This window comes from Chelmon rostratus, chromosome 5 (assembly GCF_017976325.1).
Source record: "Chelmon rostratus isolate fCheRos1 chromosome 5, fCheRos1.pri, whole genome shotgun sequence".
NCBI lineage: Eukaryota > Metazoa > Chordata > Actinopteri > Chaetodontiformes > Chaetodontidae > Chelmon > Chelmon rostratus.
Window position 1 is genome coordinate 9,142,018 of NC_055662.1, and position 26,824 is coordinate 9,168,841.

Here is a 26,824-nt window from a genome sequence, read left to right on the forward strand (position 1 = left end):
ACCCTGATTGAATCATTTATGCTGACTGTTACATTCGGCACACATATGATCCACCGAGAAACAATTTAATTTATCAAATGTCGACTTGTAGAACTCGTGAGCGCTTCTCGTCACCGCTCACCCCGGCGTATTATGGTTCAAGGACGCAGAACAACCGACGTATCCATTGAAAAAATGTTCACTTCATTTTATTCAAAGCTGCCTTTTTAATTAGATCAATGTCGAATTAAACGGAAAATCTCAATAATTCAGATATAATCTTAGATACTGTTGCGCGATGTGTTAAATTCTTCAATACACAAGAGGGCAGAGAAATTACACATATTTGCGATGTGTTTTGCAGTCTCGTACACTCGAAGAGTGCTAACGAGCGAGCAGACTGCACGCAAGCTAGCTAACTATAATGACTGTTTTGCTCTTTAAACGAAACGAGAATCCAAAGAGGGGAGTCTGGAATAATTAGTACGCACTTCTCTTAGCAAATACATGGCCTCTTGTTTTATTGTCAGTTAGACTACAGTAAATTACCCAGAATCAACTGACCTTTCCACACAGTCCGCGTGCAAGTTGCCATGTCTGCGAATGCGGCTGATCCGTGTGAAAACAACGATAAGCGCAGTATAGTTCCACCTGGGAAGCAAAACCACATCTCCTCTCAAATACAGCTAATCTAAAATCACATAAGCGATTCGTAAATACTCAAAACCTACACAAAATACTAAGACATTATACAGAATTATTTGGATCGACTTCCAATTTCGGCGTACATTTGATATACAAATCTTCAGCGACTTTAGCAAATGTTTGCTGTATAGGAACATTTAGCCAGCTCAAGAATCCAGAGAGAAATTAGTAATACAAAAATTTGACTGAACAAGAAATATTTTTTCTCGATTAACTGCATGCCGAATTTCCCAGTGGCTCCTAGATAGTCTAAAAAATATGATTCGATCCTCTGCAATCTTTGTATCCACATAATATTAAAATGAGAAATGGAATTTAGTGACACCTTGAAATAGTGCGTAATACTAAAAATACTATATTCACAAGAGGTTTCCTTCTAAGTGGGGACAGTATACTGCAACTTTCTCATACAGTCCTGTGTTTTACTCTATTCTTGATGTTGAAACTCAGTTTAGAAACACGTTTCCATGACTTTAACGTGAGCGAGAGAAAAAATAGGGAGATGCATGCTGTGTGCGGACGGGTACGAGCGGAAGCCGCGTTTGTTGTTCTTCCTTCTGTTTCCGAGACGTTCAGGGTCTAAACGGGTTCAACATCGGTCTGCATGTCTCTACCAATTCCCTCTATAAATCGTCTTCTACCGCCCCCGAATGAAGGTAATGTCAATTCTGACTTTGTTTTCATGCTGCAGACACTTTGTCCAGGCTGTCCCGGGTTAAATTTCACAGTTAAATCCTCTTCCATTTGCACCAAGTCCGTCTCCCCCGCAGTCCGCCTCGGTGAGCCCGGGCGGCGTGCGCCCTGCAGCCGCCAGCCAAACAAATCCAGCGCCGTGCTTTCAGCTCGCTGGGCGGTTAACCTGTTCACACTCCGTTTCGACGATGTTTTACTAGTTTTAACACTTTAAAATATAGACAAAGACACAACATGAGGACGCGTTTACCTCGTTGTCAGGTGTGACAGCTGGTGAGCGGTGGGCCGAACTTCTCCTGAACGGGCCCATCCATGTCGCGCTAACTTAACGCGCTTGTCACTTTTGACATTAGAGCTATGTTTGGACTCTCGCCTCTCAGCTGTTGGCGCAGTTGCCACCGACACATTTTTTCCGTTTACTTAAAACTCTCGCCTTGTTGAAATATTAAATCCCTAGTCTGCAAAGCAACAGATTTAGCGTTTGCCATAATACTGAAACTGTCACAGACAGTTTCAGTATTATGACAAGCGCCCCCCCCCCAAGTCTTAAATGTTGATATCATCTCAGGCATGCATGTGATGGAAAAAGTCGCCGTTGCAACTTCAGTTTCGTGCCTGTCCCCGTATGGCTGTGATTTGAACCAATGTCAGCAGGCCATATATCTGTCCGCAACCGCTGTTGCAGCTTACTTGTGACCCAGTCGTGTGTAAACAGGTTATGTAAGTCTTCTTCAAACTTGTTCGCCCCAGTCAACCGGCGGCTGGATGTCTAATATCGTGCACCCTCTTATCCCTTTGCATACTTCGTCTGCTTATATGCATGGTTTCAGAAGACAATGGCTAATAACAAAATCATGCAATATTACACGTTTGTTATACGTGCCCCTGAGGCATGCGTGAGCAGCAGGCTGACAGCAGGGGAGGTTGAATAACCTGCAAGCTCCTGCTGCAAGCTGGCGGCTTTACAGTTTCCAGAGGAAGAGACTGCATGGTCGCTAATAGAGCAGATGAGATATTCACAACATAAGGGATTTTTTTTTTATGTCTTTGATAAAGTGACTGGAGGTTTTACACGTGAACATCTCATTTGAGTAGCATATTCTTATATTTTGATGCATTCTTTATGTTCTTAATGCACGCATTCTGATTCATTTTGTTACAAAAGGTGTTTATAACTGCAATATATGTTATATCATAATGGCATAAGCATTCTGAGTGGTAAGATAAAAATGTGCTTTAACATATACATTCCCCAACATACATCCTTTTTTTTTTTTTTTTTTTTTGAAGTACAAGATTGCATCTGTTGACTCCAAATTAGATTAAACACCAGCTAGTTGGTCTTTGGTAGTCGCGGCCAAAATAAAACCGAGTCAGGTTTTGTTGTGCATGCTGTGGTGGGTCTGATGTATTTCTGCACTCTAACCTTCAAAGTTTAACAACTGTGACACAGCCTGTCAATTGTTTTTTGTGTCTGGTTGAGCTGGGCCATATTCTTTAAATCTGCATCACAAATTAGTGATAATATGTCTCCTGTTTTGATGTACGTCATGATTCACATTGAAGTCATATTCAGAATAATCAAACTGATGTTCAGTGCACTGAACTGTGTCCCACTGTTATACAGCATATGAGCCCATGCTCTTCACACATGGAAAAAAAAATGAAAGACAGCATTTTGTTACTTTATATTTGTTAGTTTAGTTTGTCAGTACAGTGTCCTGCCACAATGACATCGCATTTCCCCGGGATTAATTGAGTATCTGTCCATCCATCTCTCTGCTTGAAATAATTAGTTTAGACAAGAGAATTCTGCAAAACGGTAACATCATTTGGTCGTCATCATATCATCATCATGTAATTTCACTCAAAGGCCTGATAAAGGTAATATTTACTTTAGCCTTCAGCCTTAATTTCTGGGAGACAGATCAACCATCCATGAAATAATCACTGGTTGAATGTTCTATGTAACCAAGGAAAAGTTTGAAAAGTCAACTCAAAGTGTGAGAAGTTGACTAACCCATAGATGTAGCGCTTCTCATGTCAAGGTCTCCTTTTTTTGTCCTGTAACTGCTTTCAGAAAGGAGTCATTTAAAAGAACCGTTAGAACCTTTATTTTAAAATACTTATTTCATGAATCAGTTTAGAGGTGAGATCACATGAGGACAGGATTAATGCCAAACTGTTATGGCAATCGATGGTGACTCTTATTTAAGACTGGGGGGTGAGCTGCTGTTAGAGCGGAGGTCTAAAATTCCAGCTGTTAGGTTCTATTGAAAATGTTGGCGTGTTTTTGATTTTCCTGATTCTTCTCACAGAATTTGTTCTCCACCTTGATTTATCTTTGACGATCAAAGTGAATTCCTTAAATCGCGTGCTGAGCACCATCTTACTGATAATTAAATGATCTACAACTATGACGTCAGCGTCTCAGCTCTTTATATGGATGCCAGTTTTTGTTCCAGCATGTCATAACTGTCCTCCAGGTGCTTCCTCTGTGGTTTCTGGGTTTGGCTCAGGTTTGGTGGAGGCTTTGCGCTGTTCTCAGGGTGGAAAATCACCTCCATCCAGCAGCCGTGAGCTGGTAATTGTTGTCCAAGGTCGCTGAGGTTGCTGACTTCACCGGCCGCTTCAAAAGGCAGACAGTCATTTATTTGGTATTCTGATTTGTTAAAATATCTGAATGGGTGGGGAAACACTCTGCAGGTGGCTGGAGAATTCAGCGGGCTTGGGTCTGTTTCACACAGCTGACGGCTTTTTATGCAAGAATTTGGTTGTAATTCCTGGTGCTTCAAGTTTGGCTGTTGAGAAAAGTGCAAAATTCTCATCCAAATAAAACAGAACGTTCAGTGTTTTATAAAACATTCTGCAATAAGGATGGGAAGCTTTTTGTTTATTTGTTGTAGAGCTGAAAATGAGATGATTGTTCATCATGTCAGTTAGTAGACAGACAATTAATCAGCAACTGTTTTTTAATTAATTTATAGTTCAAGTAATTTATCAGGCAAAAACTCTGAATAGTCTCTGGTTGGCATCTCTAGTGAGCGGAGTTACTGCCTTTCTTTTCTGCATATTTTGGACTGTTGGTCGGACAAAACAGTCCTTTTGAAGATGTTACCTTGCATTGTGGGCAACTATGACAGGAACTGTTGTTACAATTTTCTGACATTTTACAGAAAAAAAGTATCATAATAATAGGCAAAAAATAACTGGAAAATTTGTCGATTATCAAAATCAATCCAGAAAATACATTATATTCTTGTCGAAATGAAAAAAGTGTATTTTCTTAGCAGTATTTTAGGTCTAATCTATCTTTAGGGTTTTTTTTCACTTTTCTGGGTCTAAAGGTGTAAAGCTTTTCATCACACTTTTTTTTTTACCTCAGAAAATGTTATTGTTGTTATTATCAGTAGTGGTAATAGTAGTAGTCTGCTTGTGCTGTTCTTTTTAGTGTAGCAAGAATAGCTGCTATCTCAGTGGCAGCTAAAAGTGTTTCTTAATCTCAGACTTTAAACTAAAATGTCTGTGTCCTTGCTTTGTTTTTCAGATTAACAGGTATGCCAAAGGAAAAATATGATCCTCCAGATCCCCGTAGATGTTACACCATCATGTCTGCCGAGGAGGCGGCCAATGGGAAGAAGTCTTACTGGGCCGAGCTCGAGATATCTGGTCAGTCTAACTAGCTCCCTCTGGGTCCGCTTCCATGAAAACATCCCAACTGAGGCCTTGAAGCTCAGGTGTAAATCTGTACCTTAACAAATAGAAGTGAAAACCAGCAGAGCACCGGCTCTCAAGGTTAAAAATTACTACCGTACATTTTTTGAAATGCAAAAACGAGGATGGCATCCTACATCAAGTTTCCAGTGTTTTTCTCCTTGTGTGCTTCTTTTTTTATTTCCTTCATCTCTAATTTCTGGTGTTGCTGAAACAAGCGCTAGAAAGTGGAGCAGATTGACAGAAATGACTCAGTGCCAATTTTGATAATCGATTTGGGTTTTGGGAAAATGAAGGTGGGCATTTTTCAATATTGCCTGACATTTTATAGACTTAAAAGTTAATTGATTAATCAAGAAAATATTCAGCACATGAATCAATAATGAAATAAATTTAAATAGCAGCCAAGAGAGAAAAAATGGCCAAGATGCTGCTGGATAAGCACTCTGTAAACCACATAACTGAAATTCTTTTGTCCCCAAATCCAAGTAAAACCAAAAAAAAAGGAGTATTAACAGTCAACAAACTTTCACTGGGTGGTTAAAAGTTCATAAGAATCTTATTGATTACAAGTCAGTGTCATTGAGCTCTGAAATGAAGGAGGTTTCTTCTCGACTGAAGCCACACAGGAACAATTTAGAAATTAGAGGTTAAATTCAGTCATTTTGTCTTTTTCCCCACACTTCTAGACCAGTGTTGGGTCATTGTGCTGAGTTCCATCAGTCTGGTCTTATTGTCACATGATGGTCTAAGTGCTGTTCTGTGGTTTTCCACCCTGAGAAGAATTGTATACTGTCTGAAAAGCTGAATGTGGCTCTTGTTTTGGCATGAAAAGGATCTAAAATTAAAACGGTTTGACAGTAAAACAGTTTGCCTCAAAACAAAAATATTAATATTGATATCAGTTTTCAGTAGAAGTCTTGCTACATCTTGAAGAGGCACTCTGCCTTGTTCCCTGGTTCGACTGATTACAAAGCTAAAATATAAATATACTGTATATATATATATGTCTTTTTCTAATGAGATTGGAGAACAATGTGAGTTTAAAGCTGATCCTTGTACCTGTGTTTGTGTCGATGCAGGACGGGTGAGGAGTCTGAGCAGCTCATTATGGACGCTCACCCACCTGACGGCGCTGCACATCAACGACAACAACCTGACCCGCATCCCGCCGGACATCGCCAAGCTGCCCAACCTGGTCTACCTGAACCTGTCGTCCAATAAGCTCCGCAGCCTGCCCGCCGAACTGGGCAACATGGTCTCTCTCAGGTAGGCTGTCAGTGTGGTTGGTCCCGTTCAGGAGAGCCCAAGGACATCACTGACTTCAGCGTAGTGAAAACATGTCATGACTCAGTTCACTAGAATGCAGAGCTTCATCAGCAGCCTGCATTAAAATCCAGTGTCATCATCCTATGTGTCTACTATATACTGTGTATACTGTGTCTCATTATGAATTATTATGCTTTGTAACGGAGCCTCAGATGAGTGCAATTTAAAGTGTAAATACTGACTTTTAGAGCAGATGTGAATTTCAGATGTAATAAACAATAACTTTATGAATGAGGGTCACTTGCTTCGTAAGTCTGCAATGTTTAAGATAATTCTTGATTTGAAAATTGAGGCACACTAACCCTGCTTCTGGTTTGCAGACATTTGGCCACTTGTTAGAAGCTTACACAAAGGATTGAATCTTGTACATTTCTTCATCCCTCTTCTTCATTCATTTCTTCAGTGTATATTATGTTTTGAAAAAGAAACGAGTCTTTGGATTCATTCAAGGGTTTCCACGCCAAACAGTCCCAAAGCATAGAAGAAAAGTGATCAAAAACATGCTGATTAAAACACAGAGATCAAACACTTAGAAGAAAGGAGGATTATGAAATGTGTGGGTGAGAATAGACGTCCGCGGGGCACGGAGAGGCATCCCAACTCAAAACAGACAAACACACATAAGCGAAGATGACAAGCAAAGACACATTTTGACTCGAAGACACAATTGAAGAGACTACAAAGCACCATGTGAAAAGCAGACATTGTGAGAGAAAGTTTGTGAAAGAAAGAAAAGGCCGAGACACAACATGTTGATATGTTTCTACCATCTCTTGCAGGGAATTGCTTTTAAACAACAATCTTTTACGAGTTCTGCCTTATGAACTTGGGAGGCTTTTCCAGTTACAAACCCTGGGGCTGAAAGGTGAGTCTTTCCTTTAACTATTACCATTATTTTCATACATTCATTCATGTATTGGAAATAAAATTCTTGACAGTTTTTAAATATCACCATCCACCAAATATAAGTGAATGGCTGCAATCAGTCATTATTTATTAATACTTTCCAAGAAACTAATGGTGACCAGTGAATTAATACAAAGTGTTCCCTGCTTTGCATTTTTATAGATGGTTTATATTTGTGATATGGCTGTTTTGCAGGAAACCCTTTGTCCCAAGACATCCTCAATCTGTACCAGGAGCCCGACGGAACCAGAAAGCTTTTGAACTACATGCTCGACAATCTAGCAGGTAAATGGCTCGGTCGCTTCACCTTACCACGCGACCGTTTATTGGAGCTCATGCATATTTAACAGGCAGCAGCGCAGGTGTATCATAGCAGGTATGCTATTGTGTTCGTCACAGACAAGTGAGTGCTTATCCCTAATTTCCCCCTTGCCCTGCCCTGTTTCCAGTGCACCCAGAGCAGCTCCCCCAAAGACCTTGGATCACTCTGAAAGAGCGAGACCAAATGATTTCCACAGGTGAGTTCATCAGGGTCAACGTTACTGGATGTTAAACACTCAACTTCCTGATGGAGTAGAGATAATTCATGATACTGTATGTATGTCTTGGTAAAACACATGTTCTTTTCTGCTTATCAGATTTTTATAGAAAATGAAATTTCAGTGTAAATTGACTGCTAAAGGTAAAGATAAAATAAAACTTACTTGTGAACCGTACTTTTTTTTTAAAAGGAGAGGTAGAAAATAAAAAAAGGCAAAGAAAAGAAGAGCAGAATTGTGCTGTGTTTATTTCACTGCCATCACCTTCCTGGATGTTTGATTTGGAAATGTTTGTGTCAAAACAGAACAATAACACTTACAGGCTCTGTGGAGCAGTGATGTAAGCGGGTATAGAGTTTCATTTAGCTGCCAAGTGGGATGTAAGTCACTTATAACCTCATTCTTTATTTATAAAGTCCAATTAAACAACACAAGTTGATCAGAAAGAAGTCCAAAATGTAAAATTGGTCCTTGTGTGTGTTTCAGTGGCGGAAGCAATCCTTTTTTTTTTCTTTTTTTTTTTCCCAAGGTCATATATTTATTTAATGAACCTTCACTTTCCTTTTGTCAGATCATGCTGTAGGTACAAAGGGTTTAAAATATCTTCCAAAAGTAATAACCTGCAGCATTTGCATAATAATAACAGTTTGTCTTGCTACTGTCCCAATGTCAGACACGTAGGACAGCCAACACCAGAGCAGCTAGTCAAACTATATTTATGTATTCGACGTCTCCTCTCTTTCTTCTCCTGCAGCCGTGTTCACGGTCATGTGCTACAACGTGCTGTGCGACAAGTACGCCACGCGACAGCTGTACGGCTACTGTCCATCCTGGGCCCTCAACTGGGAGTACAGGAAGAAAGGCATCATGGAGGAAATCACCAACTGTGACGCCGACATCATCAGCCTGCAGGTAAGTGAGGGACCCCTCAGCTTGAATCCTTGCCTTTATGTAATCAGTAATCAGAGCAGAAAAGAGAACAAGAGATTTGCTTTAAGGGGAGATCAAAAACTGAGCTGTATCTCTCAAAAGACATAATTTATTTTATATTATATATTAAAGTAAGGCATCGGACACAACCCTGCTCTATTCAAGTTTATTTGCGGTACTTGACTACATAGATTTCCACCAATCATATAAAGTGTTTAACACATCTTTGCTGCAAGTATTTTGAGATTTCACACTCAATTAACAATCATCCCTGCACACTCAGAAATTATTGTCATCATTTTTTACCCCCAGGGACATAATGTTTTTGCGATGTGTGACACTATTTGATCATATTTAATCACCCTGCGTCATGTCATTTTGGGGTCTACAGTCATGCTAGCAGCTCTGTGAGGCTGTGTGTTGTGTAATAGTGCTTTTGAACTAAATGTCAGCCTATGTCAGGCATGCTAATATGCTCCCAATCACAATGCCAAAATGCTGATGTTAAGCCAGCGTATTGTCTGCCAAGCTCACATCTTAGTTTAGCATGTTCGCATGCTAACGTTAGCTAATAAGCACGAAACGCAATGTGGAGATGGGGCTGATGGGAATGGCATTAATTTTGGTGTTATTTCATCATAAACCACAGTTTTGGATAAATGGCAGATGAGGAAAAGTCAGGAGATGACTAAACTCATTAGGATTCATCATCCTGGGACCATGGATATGTGTCACTTTTATACCAGTCCATCTGGTAGATGATGAAATATTTCACAGGGGAAGTAAAAAAAGTCAAAGGTCAACAAAAATGTGTGTAAAATTTGACTGCACTCCATCTAATAGTTGTTCAGATACTAAAGTGGTGGGTGGACCAGCTGACCAGCGCTGCCATGCCTGGAGTCATGCTGCTTTCTGTCACTGTCTGAAATAACTGAAATGCAGCTGCTTTTGCCTGGCTCTGATTGGAGCAGTTCACAGTCTTGCATGAGCTCACTTGTGAGCATTAATACAAAGGTCTCCACCCACCATCTGCCCCTCCACTGACTTTGACTGTTAAGGGGGAGGGTGATTCACTCAGCACAGTGTCAGTTTTAGTAGAGCTTGAAACTGATTCATTGAGTCTTTAAGTCTCTGTGCAGAGCTGCACACCTGATTTCAGCTCCTCAGATCAGTCCACACTATCCAACCAAATTCACCAGTCTCTTGTCTTAAAAGCTACCTGTACTCTCAAGGACATTTGGGAATATTTTAGAGTTTGATTGAGAAGGTCAGAAAGTCAAGAAAAAGGGAGAAAACAGAGACATTCACATAGAATGATCTTAACTTGATTTTCAATATGATGTAATAGTGAGGTATTTCTGGGCCTGATGCATTGGAAATCACATTATTTAGCCATTTAGAAGAAAAGTATCAAAATGCAAATGCTCAAAAGAGAGAGATCGACTTTATGGACCTGACAAGTGGAAATGGAAACATTCTGCCAGTCCTGGAATGTGATTAATGTGTGAAAAATCGCTCTTGGTGTTAGTTAGTTTTTCCTATGAGGGTTTTGGTTTGTGGGGTTTTTGGGTTTGTTTGTTATTGGTTTTTTTTTTTACTTTTATGAAAAGGCATCTTCTGACAGATCAACTTCACATGGATCATAGAAACTGGGGAAATCATGTTAGTTTACATTTGGCTGATGTGGCAGGAAAAATCACTTTCATGTATTAAAATGTATGTGTTCCTGCATTGAACTGGCTGACGGATCCCTTTTACCTACTTTACCAAGAATGTGAGAGTAGTGACTGTGTCTCAGTTTCTTGATTTGCTGGTTGAAAGCTGGATTCTGTTGTTTAGACCAGATAGCGAAGAAGAGCCATGCACACCTCTCTGTGATCTAGGAAGTTTGTTTGTCAAGCAAACTCAATGTGTTGTGTGAGGTCTGTTTCTGGGTACTGATGGCTTGTAATTTATTCATTAGAAAAGAGACTGACCTGAAAGTACAACTTTTTTTATTGATGTTCCCCTCTTCACTCTGGTCTCATAATTACTAACCCTTTGATACACACATTTCATTGACTGCTTTGGATGACATTTGTTGCCCTGTGTGTCTGCAGGAGGTGGAGACAGAGCAGTACTACACTCTGTTTCTGGAAACACTGAAGGAGCGCGGCTACGACGGCTACTTCTGCCCAAAGTCTCGTGCCAAACTAGTTTCCGAACAGGAGAGGAAACACGTGGACGGCTGCGCTGTGTTCTTCAAGACGGAGAAGTGAGTTTAATGCCGGGATCAGACCACACGAGTGTAGCCCGCTTTTGTGATGATTTTGCAGAATTACTGTACCTGTGTTTGTAGTTTGACATGCTAAACGACCTGCTGTGCAGCATCTGAGACACCCCACAGAAAAGTCTACCGTGTCAGACTTTTTGTGTCTTGACACACCCAGTGTGAAATCTCCCACGACGTGTTCCTTGTTGTTGACCAATCACGTGCACTCTCCAGAGCGCAGTCAGGTAACAAACACGGCAAAGAGGAGGAGGGATGCTGAGGTTACTGCGGTCAGGTGGAACAATGAAAGAGAGGAAAAATTCGTTGCCCATGCTGTCCTCTCTGTGCCACCCAGGAGTGCACCCACAGCCGGTCTCGCTTTCTTTGACCTTTCTTTGACACAGGACCGCCACACACACACACACACACACACACACACACACACACACACAGACACAAACACAAACACTAACAATATGCTTCTGTCACCATGACTGACAGTAACTTCCCCCGCCTCCCCAATGACCTCTGAACTTGCATGTGATCGCGATCGTGAAATAAGACATGATTGGTAGGGGTCATATGTGTAGTCTTGCCAGTAACCCGACCAAGACACAGCAAGAGTTTATGGTTGATCTGACAGGCTGACCACTGTCAAATATCATGTAGTCTGATCCTGGCACAAGAGATTGACCTTATATACTTTACAAAACATGATTTGTTGGATACATTTGTGTATTTGTAGGCTTATGGTGAGTGTGATCTGAAACTGATTTTGATAACATAGTGACTGGTGCAGGATGACTACAATTCATGTGTGTAGAAACCAGAGAAATGTAAGCGTTAGTCCTTCACCTCTATTCATGGTGCTCTGGGAATGTTTCTGCAGGTTTACTCTGGTCCAGAAACACACTGTGGAGTTCAACCAGGTGGCCATGGCCAACTCAGAGGGCTCAGAGGTCATGCTGAACAGAGTGATGACCAAAGACAACATCGGAGTGGCTGTTCTGCTCGAGGTCAACAAGGACATGTTCTCCGGTGGTAAGAACAGACAGTCAGTCTGTGATCCAGCTACAGAACTTTCCCCAAAACAGAGGATGTAATGTTACCATCTCTTGTTTTGTTGTTCCGTTATCCAAGGCAACACTTTTCAGGCTTCTAAATATTCCAGCCTCCCTGAAATACACCTATTTTTGCCCAGTCCATCAATGTTGTCCAGTGTTGTAAAAAACAATATAACCCACTGTGGGATTAACTAAATATGCTTTTCATTTGGCAATTAATCTGTCAATTCATTATTTAGTATATAAAATGTGATAACACAGAAAAAAGCAGCAGATTCACATTCAAAATAGTTCTCCGTTGAACAATTAATCAACTAACAGATCCAGCAGGTGTGTTCTCAGTCAGGGCTATATTTACTGTACACGAGAATTGACCCCCACACATTACGAGTTTAAAAGACCATATGTAGAGCTGTTATTAATGCGTAATATATCCATGGATCCATGGTTGCACTGTAGGTAAATTGTGGAGAAAAACAAATCAATAATGTAGAAGTCGGCTTGCAAGCAAAAACTGCGTGTGCCAAGTAGATAAAAGTAGCACAGGAAAAATCTGTAGTAACATCTTTGTGCTACAAGGTGTCACTAGTGACTTTGATTAGAAATCAACAGAATTTACTAGATGTTCTTCATCGGAGTGATGCAGGATGACAGAGTGGTCTGGTATATGTGAAAGATGGCATCCATTAAATCTGTTCTGCTGTGGTTCTGACCAGATCATGTTATCAATATTTATCAGTTCGCTCATTAAGCCTTGCGGTGAGTGATGTCAGCATGTATGTGTCATTGAGCATATGCTTACGGTATAACTTCCCTGTTGTGGTTTATTTATTTATTTTTCACTCGTGTCCTGTAAATCCCTCTCTTCCTTTTTAATGATTTTATTTTACGGTCTCAGCATTTCTTTAGTTTCTAATGTTGCACCAGAGCTCTGTGCTTCTCTGTAGTGAAAGTAACCAAAATAAGCCCGTGGTTAGGGATCATTTGGTGGTTTTAGGGGTTTAACAAACATTTCGTTAGTCTTGTAAAGTTTTTTTCTTGTGTTTCAGGCTTTTTTTTTATATAATTTTATAACATTTTGATAATCCCGTATAGATTTCTTTCAGTTAGAGTTTTTTTGTCGAAAACATTTTAACCTGTTTTATCAGTGTGCAGTTATAGTGAATCTGATAGAAGTTTTCACTCCTTCACTGGCTACATATCTGTGGCATAATCATGTTTTTTCTTCTCTGTTTTCAGGCATGAAGCCACCACAGGAGAGGCAGCTGATCCTGGTGGCCAACGCCCACATGCACTGGGACCCCGAGTACTCCGACGTCAAGTTGATCCAAACCATGATGTTCCTGTCGGAGCTGAAGAGCATCGCTGAGAGGGCCTCGGGCTCTGTGGCGACCGGTTCGCCGACCTCCGACCCGTCCTCCATCCCCATCGTCCTGTGTGCTGACCTCAATTCCCTGCCCGACTCCGGTAGGACTGTCTCACTTTTCAGGAAGCTCGGTTAAAGTTTCAGTCTCATCGTCAGTCTTTTAGTCCCCCTCAGTATATGTTGCAAATTTAGTTTTGTGTGTTCGATACATTTGTATCAATTAGTGCTATTTGCACAGTGTGACTGTGCTTTACACTCATTGGTTTCAGTTTACCTTTCAGCTGATAGATGATGCAGTGGGACATGACAGCTCCATGAAGATAAAGATTTTGGGGCCATTTGTAGGGTTTTATAGGATAACAAGAGGGTGTGGTGCACCTTTACAATCATATTTGACTCTTGCGTGATCCAGGTGTGGTGGAATACCTGAGCAACGGAGGAGTGGCCGAGAACCACAAGGACTTCAAGGAGCTACGCTACAATGAATGTCTGACCAACTTCAGCTGCAACGGCAAGAACGGCAACTCAGACGGAAGCATCACACACAGCTTCCAGCTGAAGAGCGCCTACGACAGCAATCTGATGCCTTACACCAACTACACATATGACTTCAAGGTAGAAACCTCCTCTATGTGTTGCAGTGTCTGTTTGCAAGTTTTAAATAACTACTTTGTAGATTATTTTTTCAAGGCAGGCAACAAGTACAACTTTACACTTTTGGATCTATTGTATGCAGGCTGCCATTGGTCTTCATTCATTTCTATGAGGGAAACAAATCAACTAGCAAACTCTTGAAACTTGCATGATTTAATTGAATTACGCAACTCAAGCCCGTTTAAGAAGCCTGCTCAGAGATTTCCAAGGTTACACAAAAATGAACAGAAAACAATTGCCTGGAACAATTGAATAAATACATTCAAATTGGTAAAACAGAATAGATTCTTGTTATTGTTTAGTAACAATAACAAGAATGTGCTTTGTGGTAATTGGGCAAAAACATGGAAAACCACTGGTATGTTTATTTATGGCCTTGAAGTCAAGTTTGGAGGTCCAGTGTAATTGCGAACAAGCAAACGTTGACTGTGTTTATTAACTCCTGATCATTACCGTTGTTCACGTTTTGGATAATGTAGGTGTAGGTTCCAACAATATTAAAAACAGTATTTGCCTTTTCACAACTGGGCTCAGGTACGCAGCATATAGAAATAAATACACAGCAACTCGTGTGCTGTGATCATGCCAAGCATCAGCTGCGTTTCTCAGACAAAAACGAAAAAGATAATGCCGTGCGAATTTGTGTGAATCACCCTCTTCACTTAGGCTGATGTAGTGTAGTGGAATGGAAAACCCGATTTACTCTTAACAGTGCTACAAAACACGACACCACACAACCTTTCTACGCTTTTTTAAATGAGTCCTCACTTGCCTTTGGACCTGTCTTGTGGTTCCTAATGAGTCATTCAGGCATTTGTCACACAGACTCATGTTTTCTCTTCTCCCGGTTACATCAGTGTATATGGACTTTCCCGATCGTCAGTGGGTTTACACTTCAGTCAGAAACAGTATCAGTGGGCGTACATTAAGATTACGCAGCTAGCGAGGGGCTGTAGGTTTGAGAAGTTTCTTCCCTCACGTAAGCATCAACATGAAATCTTCCTGTACCAGACACACAAACACACCAAAGGCTGCCATTGTTTATTTTTGCTTTCATTACGTACCGGACAATCCGGGGGGTTGTTCCAAAACAAACAGGGTTGTAAAACTGTCCATTTTAGATAAATATGCAGTTTCTGAATATAGATTCATGTGAGATTGACAACTGCAAGTCTAAATTATTTTTTTTATTTGACTAAAAAAATTTAGCATCCAGCTGCTGACTGAATGATTTCCAGACCAAACCTTAAAAGAAATGATCCTGTGTGAGGATCACAAAACACAGCACTTTATCAACACATCTTTAGGTCTTACTATCTACCTTTTGTTCTCGGTACAGGAACTTTTCCTCATTATTTGTCCCATTGGTTGATTTTCTGACACGTCTGTCAAGATTTGGCCAAGAGCATAAAAAAATTTACTTCATATAGTGTGTTTTTTTTTTTGTTTTTTAGACTAAACTCTGGTAATACAATCAGAGCCATTAAGACAGTCTTTGAGAAAAGCACTGGAGGGGCAAAACGAAAGCTTCTATGCCCTCTGCAATCTCTTCTTTTGGAATAGTTTTTTGGCAACATTACAAGTGTAGGGTTTTATTTGAAAATGTTTGTTACAGACACCAGGACATTAGCACAACAACTCGAAACAAGGGGAAACTGCTAGCTTGACTCTGTCCGAAAGTAACAACATCCACCAACCAGCACCTCTTAAGCTCACCAGTTAGCAGATTATATCTTGTTTGCTTGATCCGTACAAAAAATACAAGGTTAAAATGACAAATGACAGTTTTCTGCTGGACTATTCATTGGTCTGGGGCAGTATCTGGCAGTAATTTTGTTACTTTTGGCTGGAGCCGGACAAGTCATTTCCCCTTGTTTTCAGTCTTTGTGCTTTATTGAAAATGGAAAAAGATGTCTTTTGGGGGGCACTAGGAAATACCTGATCTGATGACCAATGTGACAAAGTATTCAGTGCCACTTTGCAGCTCAGAACATGTTGAAGTTGCATGGCCAGCTCTAAACTGATATCACATGATGTCTTTGTGTCTGCAGGGCGTGATCGACTACATCTTCTTCTCCAAGACCCACATGAGTGTCCTGGGCCTGCTGGGACCGCTGGACAGCCAGTGGCTCATTGACAACAACATCACCGGCTGCCCCCACCCCCACATCCCCTCGGACCACTTCTCCCTGCTGGCCCAGCTGGAGCTGCAGCCTCCCCTGCCTCACCCGCTCAACCCCCTCAACGGGCTGCACCTGCCGGTCCACAGGTAGTGCAGCCCGAGAGAGCCCCACCCACCCTTCTCACCCCACCTTCAAACACTGTCCTCCCCCCTCCAGCTTTATACAGGACCCTGTACAGTTTACCGTTCATGTTAAAACTCAGACACCATCCGACCCCTCCAACCCTAAGACACACCCACCCAAAAGGAGTGAAGTATTCGCCCATTTGTTGCTCCTTTTTGTGTTTTTGCACACTGTAAATGTTTTACTTTTTCTGTCTCCCCTTGAAAAGGCTTGATACCAAATGTTGGGTGTGGGATGAAGTCGCCATGGTAACCCCCAATGTCAATTTTTATTTTTTCTACTTTTTTTGCCTTAGATACAATGATGGCTGCTTGTAGATTCTGCTCCTACAACAACAAACCTTAACTAAGACTAGCAACTTTTTAAAGATAAATCTACAACACAAATGTCAGCAGATTAGCTGAATTTCATTTGCGTTTCTTTTCTCATTTCACACGACTGTGAAGTGATCTTTTTAGAGCAAAAACACATGATATTAATGCTGCAGCACAACATGCATTGTGTTAATGTCACAGTTTGTAGAACTGGAACCTGCGATCGCTCTCAAACTAACTGACAGGTATTTTAACAAGAGGAGTAACACTACAAACAACTGAATCTAAGTTAGGATTGTTGTGCAGGAATGTGAAACGTTCACTTACTTCAGTCATTGTTGTAAACACAGGTCCATAATTTCAGCGCTAGTCAGCCAGGAAACACCAAATATTTATTTCAGCTCTGAATAAATACCTGCAATTTTTAAGGTTAAAAAGTCATGATTGGGTGTTTTTAAAAGTTATGTAAAGCCAGTGTAACACTAAATAGGTGTGTTTCATATAGGCAATATAGTATGAAATTATGTCATGTCACAGCTGCAGGTCTTGCGAGTCTTTGGTCACATAAAAGCACTAATAATACTGATGAAAGGGTGTTTTCAGAGGCTTTCAGATTGAAACTTGCCTTGTGGAAATAATGGATAGTATCCTATGTACTTGTCTGTCAAGTCAAACTTTTCTGAATCACATTTCCACTTCGCCTGGGACTATGTTACTTGGCCCAGTTTTAAAAACCTGAAAAGGATGCCACCTGACTCACCCATCGAGCAAATCTCAACCTGAAAGTTGCCTCACGGTGCTGCGTGGATGTTAATGAGCTGCTTCATTTACTTCTAGGAATTTCTCCTTCTTTAGTATGGGTCTTGTACCTTTCTTTGAGTATTGCTAAATATTTAACTTGCAGCGGCATCGTGGTCATGTAGCTCAGTGTAGTTCAAAAGAAGCAACTGGTGAGATTTCTGCAGCACTATGAAGTAATTAAGTAATCAATTCAGGCCAAATGAGCACTCAAATCCCAAATTTTGGAAGCATTGCCATCAAATAAGCCCCCTACCCTTTAACTTGCTTTTAACACAATATTTGAAGACATGAAATAATAATAAAATGATTGTAACACAATCCTGACAGAGACTAACAATGCGCTTTAGACTTTCAGCTTTTGAAGTCGTGCTTTTCAACACCTTCGGTCTTAAAAGAGAATCGTCTGTGTCCAGAATCTCCCCAGGATGAGTGACTTATGCTCTGTCGATAATTAGATAATATTTATTTATTTATTGTTGCCAGAGGAAAAAAACTTCCTGAGAAGAATCTGCTAATGATTCATGACCAGGGGCCGAATGTATTTACCAAAGGCTCACTATAAAATTGGTTGTTGGAGTCTCTTAATACCAGATTCCTGTGGACTCTACACTTTGTATATTTGTGTCAGATGATTAGAACTAATAGCCCTTTATGTAAGTTGTAACTCAGGGCTATGCTATGCATCCAGCAGTACCTCTCAAACGGAAGACTCGGAGTCGCATCGTACGAGCAAAACCAAACAGGAAGCTATTGTTCTGAGAATCCTTTATAAGCACAGGTAATGTATGTACTTACATACATGTATGTTGTTGTTGTAGAAGTCCCACGTCTTTGTGCATTTTTGATAAAACTGCCGCTGCACTTTTGCTCCATTCCCAAAAAGAATAAATTCAAATCTGTCAAACTTTTGAGCCGTCAGAAGGTGCAAAAATTGCTCAGATAAATTTGGTTTAGAGACACAAAGTTTTCCAACATCATCATTTGGTTTTGTTGGATGGCTTAAAGAGAAGCTCAAGTATCAATATGGGATCAACAGAATTTATAAATGCAGGGGTTGGACTGGGTATCAAAACTTGCACCAATATGATACAGTACCTAAGTTTCAGTACCAATAAAAAAAATGATTAAAATTATATTTTGAAAAAAAAGGGGAAAATAAACATATTTCTCGACAAACCCACCTTTGTTGTGTACAAAAGGGGCCAGACGTCTATAATGTTTAATGTGGCTCCAAACCGTGAGGTTAGGACACACGCAAGGGGTCATACGATCATTAACAGGATAGCCAACAAGAAAAATCTAAACTAGGTTTATTCTGGTGACTTTCCTCCAAGTTCAGACATACGTGGCCGCAGGGGGCTCTGTGTTAAGGGGTGACAAGCAGAAAAGGTTGGGAACCACTGGTGTACACACAATCAATCCAAAATAAGTGTAAAATTGCAAACATAGACATTTAAATCAGGAACAATCAGATTAGAAGAAGAAATAGTTACAAGTATTATCAGATCAGATCAGATGTTCGATGCCAGCTTTCAGTACTTGACATCTTTCGATACGTAGCGCAACAGACTTGTGACTGGTGCAAAAAAAATGTAAATACTGCGGTTTGACACCCAGCCCTCTCTCTGCAGGTGGCGTCTATAATAGCTGCCTGAATATGCACTCGGTGTTCATATCAGGCACAGCTCCCACTGTAGTGTCCAGTAAAACCTGATTTTTTTTTTTGATATTGAATTAAAAAGTAAAGCAAATTAATGTGAATGGAGTTAAATTAGTCAAAGCATTTGCTCTTTTCAGTATTTGAAAAGAAAAGCCATAATTTTGGGATAAATGGTGTCAGCACAACTCGGCACCCTGTAACCTCAGCTTTAAACTGCAGTCAGATCAGTTTTACCGGCCTGGACGGGCAGTATCGGCTTTACGTCATTTGCACATGATTTGACGCTAACGCGATTCGATACACCTCCAGTTTTGGTGGAATTGATGAAGTCTATCTTTGTGAGCATATTGAGGCCTATACTTCACTCCTAAACTCACCTCACTGGGTTTTCTGATTCTGTACAACAGCTGTACATAAATTAAATTATGACAGGGCGTCTTTCACAGCTTTGAGGGGAATGTACCATTCTCTGATAAAGGGGTGTATTTTTTTCTCACAAATCGAAGATGTACTTGTACTTTTTTCTTTGCCCGGTGCACTAAGAGCTCATATGTGAATACAACCTCCACCTGTCTCTGATACTCTAGTAGAGACAAAACATCTCTGTCCAACTTTGTTTTTGAACTATACGGGCATTTTCTGTCTCCAACCAACATGCAGTCTTTCAATTGGTACTTTGTACAATTCAATATTTCCAAGTTTTTGAGAAAAACAAAACATAAATGTTCTAGGTTTAAAAGCAGTTTGTCTTGATGGCTTTTATTTCTCCAGTGCTCATTCAAGTGTCCGCTCAAAGCGTTTCACGCTCTGAGATGATGCTTAAGCAAAATTATTTTGGTTTCTTCCTCTTTCTACTTCCCTCTGAGTTTTCCCAAACATGGTTTTCCAGATCCCTTTCACACATATCATCCAACATCCACAGCCATGTCATAAAATACAACTGTCATTACCTATAAGCATTTAACCTGTTAATTTTTTTTCTCTGTAGAGTGCACCTCACATACTTTTTCTACAAACAACGTGCCTAGTTTGTACAATTTCTCCAACAGCAGCACTGCCCATGAGACCAAGACGCTCAGAGATTAATCCAGCGCCATCATCAAGCCATCCATCCATCCATGCTTCCATCCCTCCAGTCCTTCCTGAACCAACTTTTGGGGATGAGATCATGAGGAATTGAAACTGAGGAATCATTGCTCACCTCAGACTGGTTTCTGTTTTTTTAATCAAACAGCTTTTTTGTATACATAACATCAAGGACAAATCACTCATTTCGACAAGATATCTGAAATGCACACCCTCACTTGTTAGTGGCTTCCCCGGTGAGTTGTTTTGCAGTTTTTCCCTGCACAGAGGTTGATGTGTCTTACACAGGATTATCACAGCCATCATCATATGCAATTTCTGAATGTAAAAATCATGTTGTTCAATATCTGGCCCTGGTTTGTTTTTGTTGTTTCTTTTTCTTCCACTGCTAAGTTCATTCAGGCTGGTTTTATAGCAGTGCAGTTGAGGTTACTAGTCTTTAGCGGCCAACAAGACATCCAGCAATGTTCACTGGGGAAAATTAGGATTATCTGACACAGCATTTAGCATTTGGATGAAGGGTTTGTTGTCTTTAATTTGCTTTTACATGTTGAATTTGACAGCCTAGGCTAGGCATTTTACACCAGGAAAGGTGTTTAGTTAAAGGATGCTGCATAAATGTTTTCTTCCCAGTGTATTAAGATGTAAACATGAGAAAAAAAAATACAAAAACACAACAAACACCAAATAAGTATTGTGAATATTTTCACTAAATTTTGACAAGGTGTCTTTGTTAATTTACCATACTGACCAAAGTTTAATGCACTGGGATGAGGCCATTATAAAATAAATGAATAAGATTTGGAATACAAAGAGGAAAGGCAGCAACTTCAGTGTCAAAACACTTTCAAAAGTCTTACGCCAGTTGGTTTGACAGTCGAAAAACAATTTTGAGCGTCTCATCTTTCTTTCAAAATTGTAATTCAGAGTGACAAGAACAAGGAATACCAGGCTGTTATTCCTGGAAACAAAGAATTTCTTTGGAGCATTAGAGTCTTTCGAATTCATTCGCTGCCTTTGAGCAACTTTCAGCAGATTTGTTTTATTCATGTTTAGTAAGTGAAGTGAAACTGGGTGAGGATGATCAGCCACCAGCAGTCACCAACAATGGTGCTACATTATTTCTCAAGAGGATTTCAAAGGACTGCACTTAAACCTGTTCTATGTAACAACTGGTGTTAAGTTTCTGTTACCAGAATCCTGACAAGCAGCTCTTCACAGAAGGAAGCAGCCACTGAGCATTTGGTTGGAAGGAAAACTGTGGTGGAGTGCTGCTAAAATTACACAAAGCAGGTTTTGTATTGTGGAAGCCAAAGTATGCATCACGTCTGACAATTAAATGTCAAAAAGGTGCAAAACTGCAGCTACACAAGTTACTGTTCGCCTGCGAGTAGGAGTGGAAGTCTGTTTAACGTAGGTGGCATTGCTGACTTTGTTGTTTTCCTCTCACAGAAGAAAAAATACAGATCTATCCTTTGTAGATATCCTGTTTGCTTGTGTTATGAAAACTGAGTTACATCTGCTCATGATTGAAGTCATGATGAATGATTAAAGTTTCGCTCTCTAATGTCATCAGGGCCTGCCCAAGCACATACAAATAAACAGATAAATGAAAAGATGAAAAGACTAAAAGTCAGTCAAAGGCACTAAGTTACCTCGTTAGTTTCTGTTGCAACTTAACAAATATATATAATATGTATAAATATAAAATACATATGATTTGATAAAGATTGCATACTCCTCTGTGAATTCAGAACATTTTCATAATGATGGACTCTGGATTTTAAACATACGGTTCAGTCATCAGGAGGATAATACTCAGCCTGTACAAACAGCTGTATAATGTGATCTTCGGCTCTGAAGGGATCTTTCTAAAGTGTGAAATAATAATCCTGATTATGGAATAGTTATCTCATCTTGTGCTTAGAAACTTCAAAATGTTAACAGGAAGCTTGTAGGGAACAAGCAGGCATTTCAAAGCAGGGGGTCCAGTGAACGATGCTGTTGAGCTGCATTATGGGATTTGTAGGACCCATGTGTTTTTGCAGCTTGCAGCCTCTCCTGCTGAGATTTTGACCATTCTGTTTGTAATCTGTCTCTTGTGAGTCCCCACACTTTATGGAGGTCAGTCACTAAATCAGTGGAGAACAAATCCCGTAAGTCCTAAAGTGTTTTATAAGGAAAAGGAAAACAAATTTTAAAAAATGAAGCCAAATGCAAATAAAAACAATCAGATGCTTTTTGGAATAAATTCCCCAAAGATAATTTTTTAGGTTGGAGGTTTTCATCCAGAAAAGTGATTCGGTTGAACTCGTAGGAGCCTCAGTGGTTCCTGGGGGTACTGAGAAGCTGCTTATTTGCCTGATGCCTTGGGCCAGCTCTGGCACAAACAACACTCTTGTATGTACAGAGAGCATTTCTTGTTGTGCTGAAGCAGTGATATTTATATGAATGAATGGAGGACTTCTACAAAGGCTACAGCTGTATTTTATATGTGAGCAGTTACACCTCAGTAGAAACCAAACATGCTGAACAGCACTTGTATCATCTCTCCACACAAAGCCCCAACTCTCCCCACCTCCTGTAGGCAATAAACGTCATTTTTTGAAGAGTCTTTTTGTCTTTTCTTTTATTCTTTATGAGAAGTCAAGTCATTCATACAACACAAGCATATCAGAGGTTACAGCACCATCTAAAATATCATCAATGTAATGTGGACTGCAGGATTTGATTCACATTTACAGGAAAGCATTCTTTATTTTGTGCGTGTATGTGATTGGTGCCTTTACTAAAACAATCTCAGATTTTACTTCACAGTGCAGATCTGTGGTTTATGACAAAATGTACATACACATTAAAAATGTTTATTTCAGACAGTTTTTTGTTGCTTAATGAATTCCCAAATAACACGTTATATACTTTAAAAAACACAGTTCAAACATTATTACATGTCAGTATCTCAAGCATACGAGGAAGCACTAAGACTGTATTATTGTGTAATTATGAGCAAAAGCATGCAATAGATAGGCTAATCGATTAAACTCTGCTGAAGGTGTTAAACAGTATAAAATTTGAATTACAAAGGTTGTTTTTAAAGCTGGATGGCAGCTCAGCCTTCCCACACTTAAGTCACAGCTTAATAAACTTAAGTGAAGCCATTGTTGCATCAAATGTCATGAAATGTGATCAGATGTTGATTGTGGAAGCGCTGGGGGAAACAGTGGTCACACTTTTGCTGTAATTAAAACAGAAAAAGATGAGAAAAATTCATTAAAAGACTGGAGCGAGTAACAATGATTCAGACAACAAAAACAGCAAGAGTAGTTTAGTGTTGTAGGTGATCAGGGATGACATGATGACCTGATCGGAAAATAAATAAATCAATTCTAGTAAAGGTCTTATTACCATTATTGCAATAAGTGATGACCAACACAAGTGGAGGCCCTTCGTGCGATACAGCCTGTCCTTTAGACACAACAAAACACCAGTAAATAATAACTGTTGTGGCAGTGATAATATTTCCTTTTTTGTCAATTTTTCTTTTTTTTTCTTTTTTTTGTACAACAGAAACTATTCCATTACAATAAGACTTGGTCACTGTACATACACTGTGCATTGGACTTTTTTGTTTTGGGCTGCAACTAACAGTTATTTTTATTATTGATTATTCCAATTTCAGACAAATGTCCATACCAACACCAATACCAACTTTTTAGTCACCTGTCTATATATTCTGCAAATATTCTGCAAATCCTTTGTGCATTATTTTTGTTTATCACATCAGATAATTTAAAGTGAAAATATTTTGGTTCCAAAAATTGTTTCATATATCATGTACAAGCATACAATTACTGATAAATATAAAAATAAGTGATTACTTTTGCAAATTCCTGAGGAGCCCGTTGACCCATACTGCCCCTGGGTTGACACAAACTTTAGAGTTGTTGTTTCTGGTGATTCTGTGGAGAGAGAGAGGGATTACATTTATTATAAAACACCTGAGAAAGTCTCACACTGGACTCACTGTTTGAGGAAACCTGTGTGACAGGTGAGATGGTAATGTTCAAACATTCACAGTTAGCATTCAGATGCTGCTCCCATTCAGAGACACGGGTTACACTCAAATACAACATAGAGTACATTTACTGAAGTGGTACAGCACTGTAGATGTGTATTTTGAATGTAAATGTAAGCTGCAGTTTTGCTCCAGGACTTTCACTTTGACTCTGTGTACAGAAGTACCTTTATTTAACGAAGATATGTCTGTGCTAATGGGACACTTCCAAGTTTACGCAAATACTGTACTACATTTTAGGAACGAAGTTCCTTTGCTTTCAGAGAGATGATCAGTTTGATATCATCTTTGCCTGCAGATCTGGAGCCAGGACATGATTAGATTACATTAGCTAAAGACTGTATGGGGGAAACAGCTAGCCTGACTCTCTTGAACTGTGGAGAGAGCAAGGTTAGCTGTTACCCCCTGCTTACAGTCTTTATGCTAAGCTAAGCTTATTATTGTGTACTTTTTAAAAGTAAAATTCAGATTCTTGGCTTTTTCTAACAATGGAGTATTTTTTACATATTGCTACAATTTGTTCAGTAAATAAATATCTCTTTCACCTCTGCTCACATCAGGATTTTAAGAGTCAGAAAGTCAGAACTTTTGTACAGCATCTTGACAGCAGCTGTGACAAAACAGTCAAACAGTCTTTGGATCAGTCTTGAAGACTCACATGACTTCAGTGCGGGGACAGCGTCCTGAAATGGGATGGACCTCAATTTTTTTGATGACACGAAGAGGGATGGGAGCTGAGGTCGTCCGTATGCACAAACAGAACTGCCTGGGAGCAGCTGTGAAAATTTAACATCATAAAAGCAGTTTAATTATTATCTCAGTCTGTGGTGATCTTCCTTAATAAAGCCTCAGAAGGACATAACACCTGAAAGTCAGAATAAACTTTGACAAAAACAAACAAAAAAAACTAACTCAAGGCCCTGTCAGTAGCTTTTTCTGGACCTTTCAATCGCATCTCATGGTGTTTCGGAATGGGCAAAGTTTGTTAAGTGACAACAGTAACAGGTGGTCTTACATGAGCAAACTCCATAGGCTGAGAAAGAGTGTAAGATGTAGCTGAAGCTCAGAAAGAGCAAGTAAGAGGACCTTGAGATTAGATTTTTGTTTCTTAGGTCAAGAATACACCTGGACACTCAACAGAACATGACCATTGACTTTCCACTGTAAAACTTTAAAATGCTTAATAAAGGTTTGTACTTTATAAATACATGCATACATGTAACAGTGTTTTTAAATTAACCAATTCTGATGTGTTTTAGACTAATAATAACAGAATAATGAAAAGTAAAGTGCCTAAAATATTTAAGCACTTTATGTTGTAAAGCTTTAAGAATAGTAAAATATCATTATATGCAGATGACACCTTCTTGTTTCAATTAACTAAGTTCCACAAATTTGAAAAATACTAAACCTTGAGGAAGCAATCTAACTCACTGGATTACTGAGTTGAGAAAAAAACAAGAGCTGAATTTGTTTTTTTTTTTAAAACTCTACCCAAGGATGTCATTAACTGTTCTAAATATATTAGAAAAACCTTTTACCATGCAGCGTGGTGATGCAGCAGCAGAGAGTCAGAGCAGCCAGGAGGAGCAGTGGTTTAGTCATCATCTTGACAGTTCTTTTGATCTTTCAGCACTAATGAAGATGTGAGAGTGATGTGAGAGTGATTGGAGTCTGGGTTTATAAAGCCACAAATAGGGAAGTGTGTCGGAAAGTCTGCACTTTTCCTGTCTTGACACAAAGTCAAAGTGTGGCTTAATTTTTTGGGGGGGTTTCTGAATGAGTTAATGTGGGTTCCAGGTCTATTTTTACAGATCCATTCTGATCTACTCACTATTTTGTCTGCACACACTGAGTGAATAATTGTCTAGCACTGACTTATGGTAATATAGTACAATGGTAGTAAGTGAGCCCTATTGATGCCATCCCCGCTCCCCGGCTGCACCATAAAATAAAGGCAAATGATCAAAAAACCCTTTAAAAAATTTCAATTCAAATGTATTTTTTGGCCTTGAATGATGGGCTTCAGCTTTTTGCTTTTCAGATATTTCTATATTATTATCCAAATCGGATCTGTCTGAATTTTCAGAAAAAAATCCCATTAGATGTAAACAATTTATAATGCAAGGAACCTGTTGTCCAACCAAAATAGCATTTTCTAATCTGAAGCCCCTATCTGCAGGACAACATTGCTTGTGCCTTCCAACAAGCATAGGACTGTTACAAAAATGATAAAACACTGGCTAACATAAGGGAAAGGTCATGGCCATGGTTAAAAGACGCCAACACTGACTGTTGGTAGGAGATGAGAAGCCAGTTATATGGGTTTTATACCAGTTCTGGCATAAAAATATCCAGATGACAGCAAACATTGCACACAAAGATGCTAGATAGACCAAATATTCTCACTGTCCTGTTTGGCACTACACACTACACAGATACATGACGTCAA

At 39.7% G+C, this 26,824-nt stretch overlaps 3 protein-coding genes across 4 annotated transcripts in view; 1 reads left to right on the forward strand and 2 right to left on the reverse strand.

Moving 5' to 3' along the window:
* The window catches only part of mrpl1 (mitochondrial ribosomal protein L1), a 14,107-nt gene extending 12,416 nt beyond the window's left edge, over window positions 1–1,691 (reverse strand). The window contains 4 exon segments of the mRNA XM_041936380.1: window positions 544–596; window positions 598–630; window positions 1,358–1,585; window positions 1,669–1,691. Coding sequence (XP_041792314.1) covers window positions 544–596; window positions 598–630; window positions 1,358–1,585; window positions 1,669–1,691 — 337 coding nt within the window.
* On the forward strand, window positions 1,235–23,000 carry cnot6l (CCR4-NOT transcription complex, subunit 6-like). 2 transcript variants are annotated; one of them, XM_041936600.1, is made up of 13 exons: window positions 1,235–1,340; window positions 4,925–5,046; window positions 6,174–6,360; window positions 7,200–7,285; window positions 7,522–7,611; window positions 7,776–7,844; window positions 8,620–8,777; window positions 10,895–11,049; window positions 11,936–12,087; window positions 13,350–13,577; window positions 13,889–14,091; window positions 16,182–16,399; window positions 20,261–23,000. In XM_041936600.1, the coding sequence occupies exons 2-13, from the start codon at window positions 4,935–4,937 to the stop codon at window positions 20,295–20,297; spliced, it is 1,695 nt and encodes a 564-aa protein (XP_041792534.1). In that variant the 5' UTR covers window positions 1,235–1,340; window positions 4,925–4,934; the 3' UTR covers window positions 20,298–23,000. The 2 variants fall into 2 exon arrangements, with proteins under 2 accessions (XP_041792534.1, XP_041792535.1); XM_041936601.1 differs by lacking the exon at window positions 20,261–23,000 and having other exon boundaries at window positions 16,182–19,953.
* Window positions 22,895–26,050, reverse strand: LOC121606346 (C-X-C motif chemokine 13). The gene is made up of 4 exons (XM_041936602.1): window positions 25,914–26,050; window positions 25,031–25,148; window positions 24,176–24,256; window positions 22,895–23,532 (listed from the first exon to the last, which is right to left on the reverse strand). Exons 1-4 carry the CDS (start codon window positions 25,978–25,980, stop codon window positions 23,484–23,486), a joined length of 315 nt encoding a protein of 104 aa, XP_041792536.1. The 5' UTR covers window positions 25,981–26,050; the 3' UTR covers window positions 22,895–23,483.
* Window positions 26,051–26,824: the final 774 nt, after the last annotated feature.

Bases quoted from the DNA above. Each gene is read 5' to 3' on its own strand.
- LOC121606346 (XM_041936602.1), bottom strand. From the start codon at position 25,980: ATGATGACTAAACCACTGCTCCTCCTGGCTGCTCTGACTCTCTGCTGC. The intron at 25,149-25,913 runs GTAAAAGGTTTT...AAATTTTCACAG, and splicing joins CTGCATCACCACGCTGCATG to CTGCTCCCAGGCAGTTCTGT. The intron at 23,533-24,175 runs GTAATCACTTAT...TTTTAATTACAG, and splicing joins CTCCTCAGGAATTTGCAAAA to CAAAAGTGTGACCACTGTTT.
- cnot6l (XM_041936600.1), top strand. From the start codon at position 4,935: ATGCCAAAGGAAAAATATGATCCTCCAGATCCCCGTAGATGTTACACC. The intron at 5,047-6,173 runs GTCAGTCTAACT...GTGTCGATGCAG, and splicing joins GGCCGAGCTCGAGATATCTG to GACGGGTGAGGAGTCTGAGC. The intron at 6,361-7,199 runs GTAGGCTGTCAG...CATCTCTTGCAG, and splicing joins GGCAACATGGTCTCTCTCAG to GGAATTGCTTTTAAACAACA.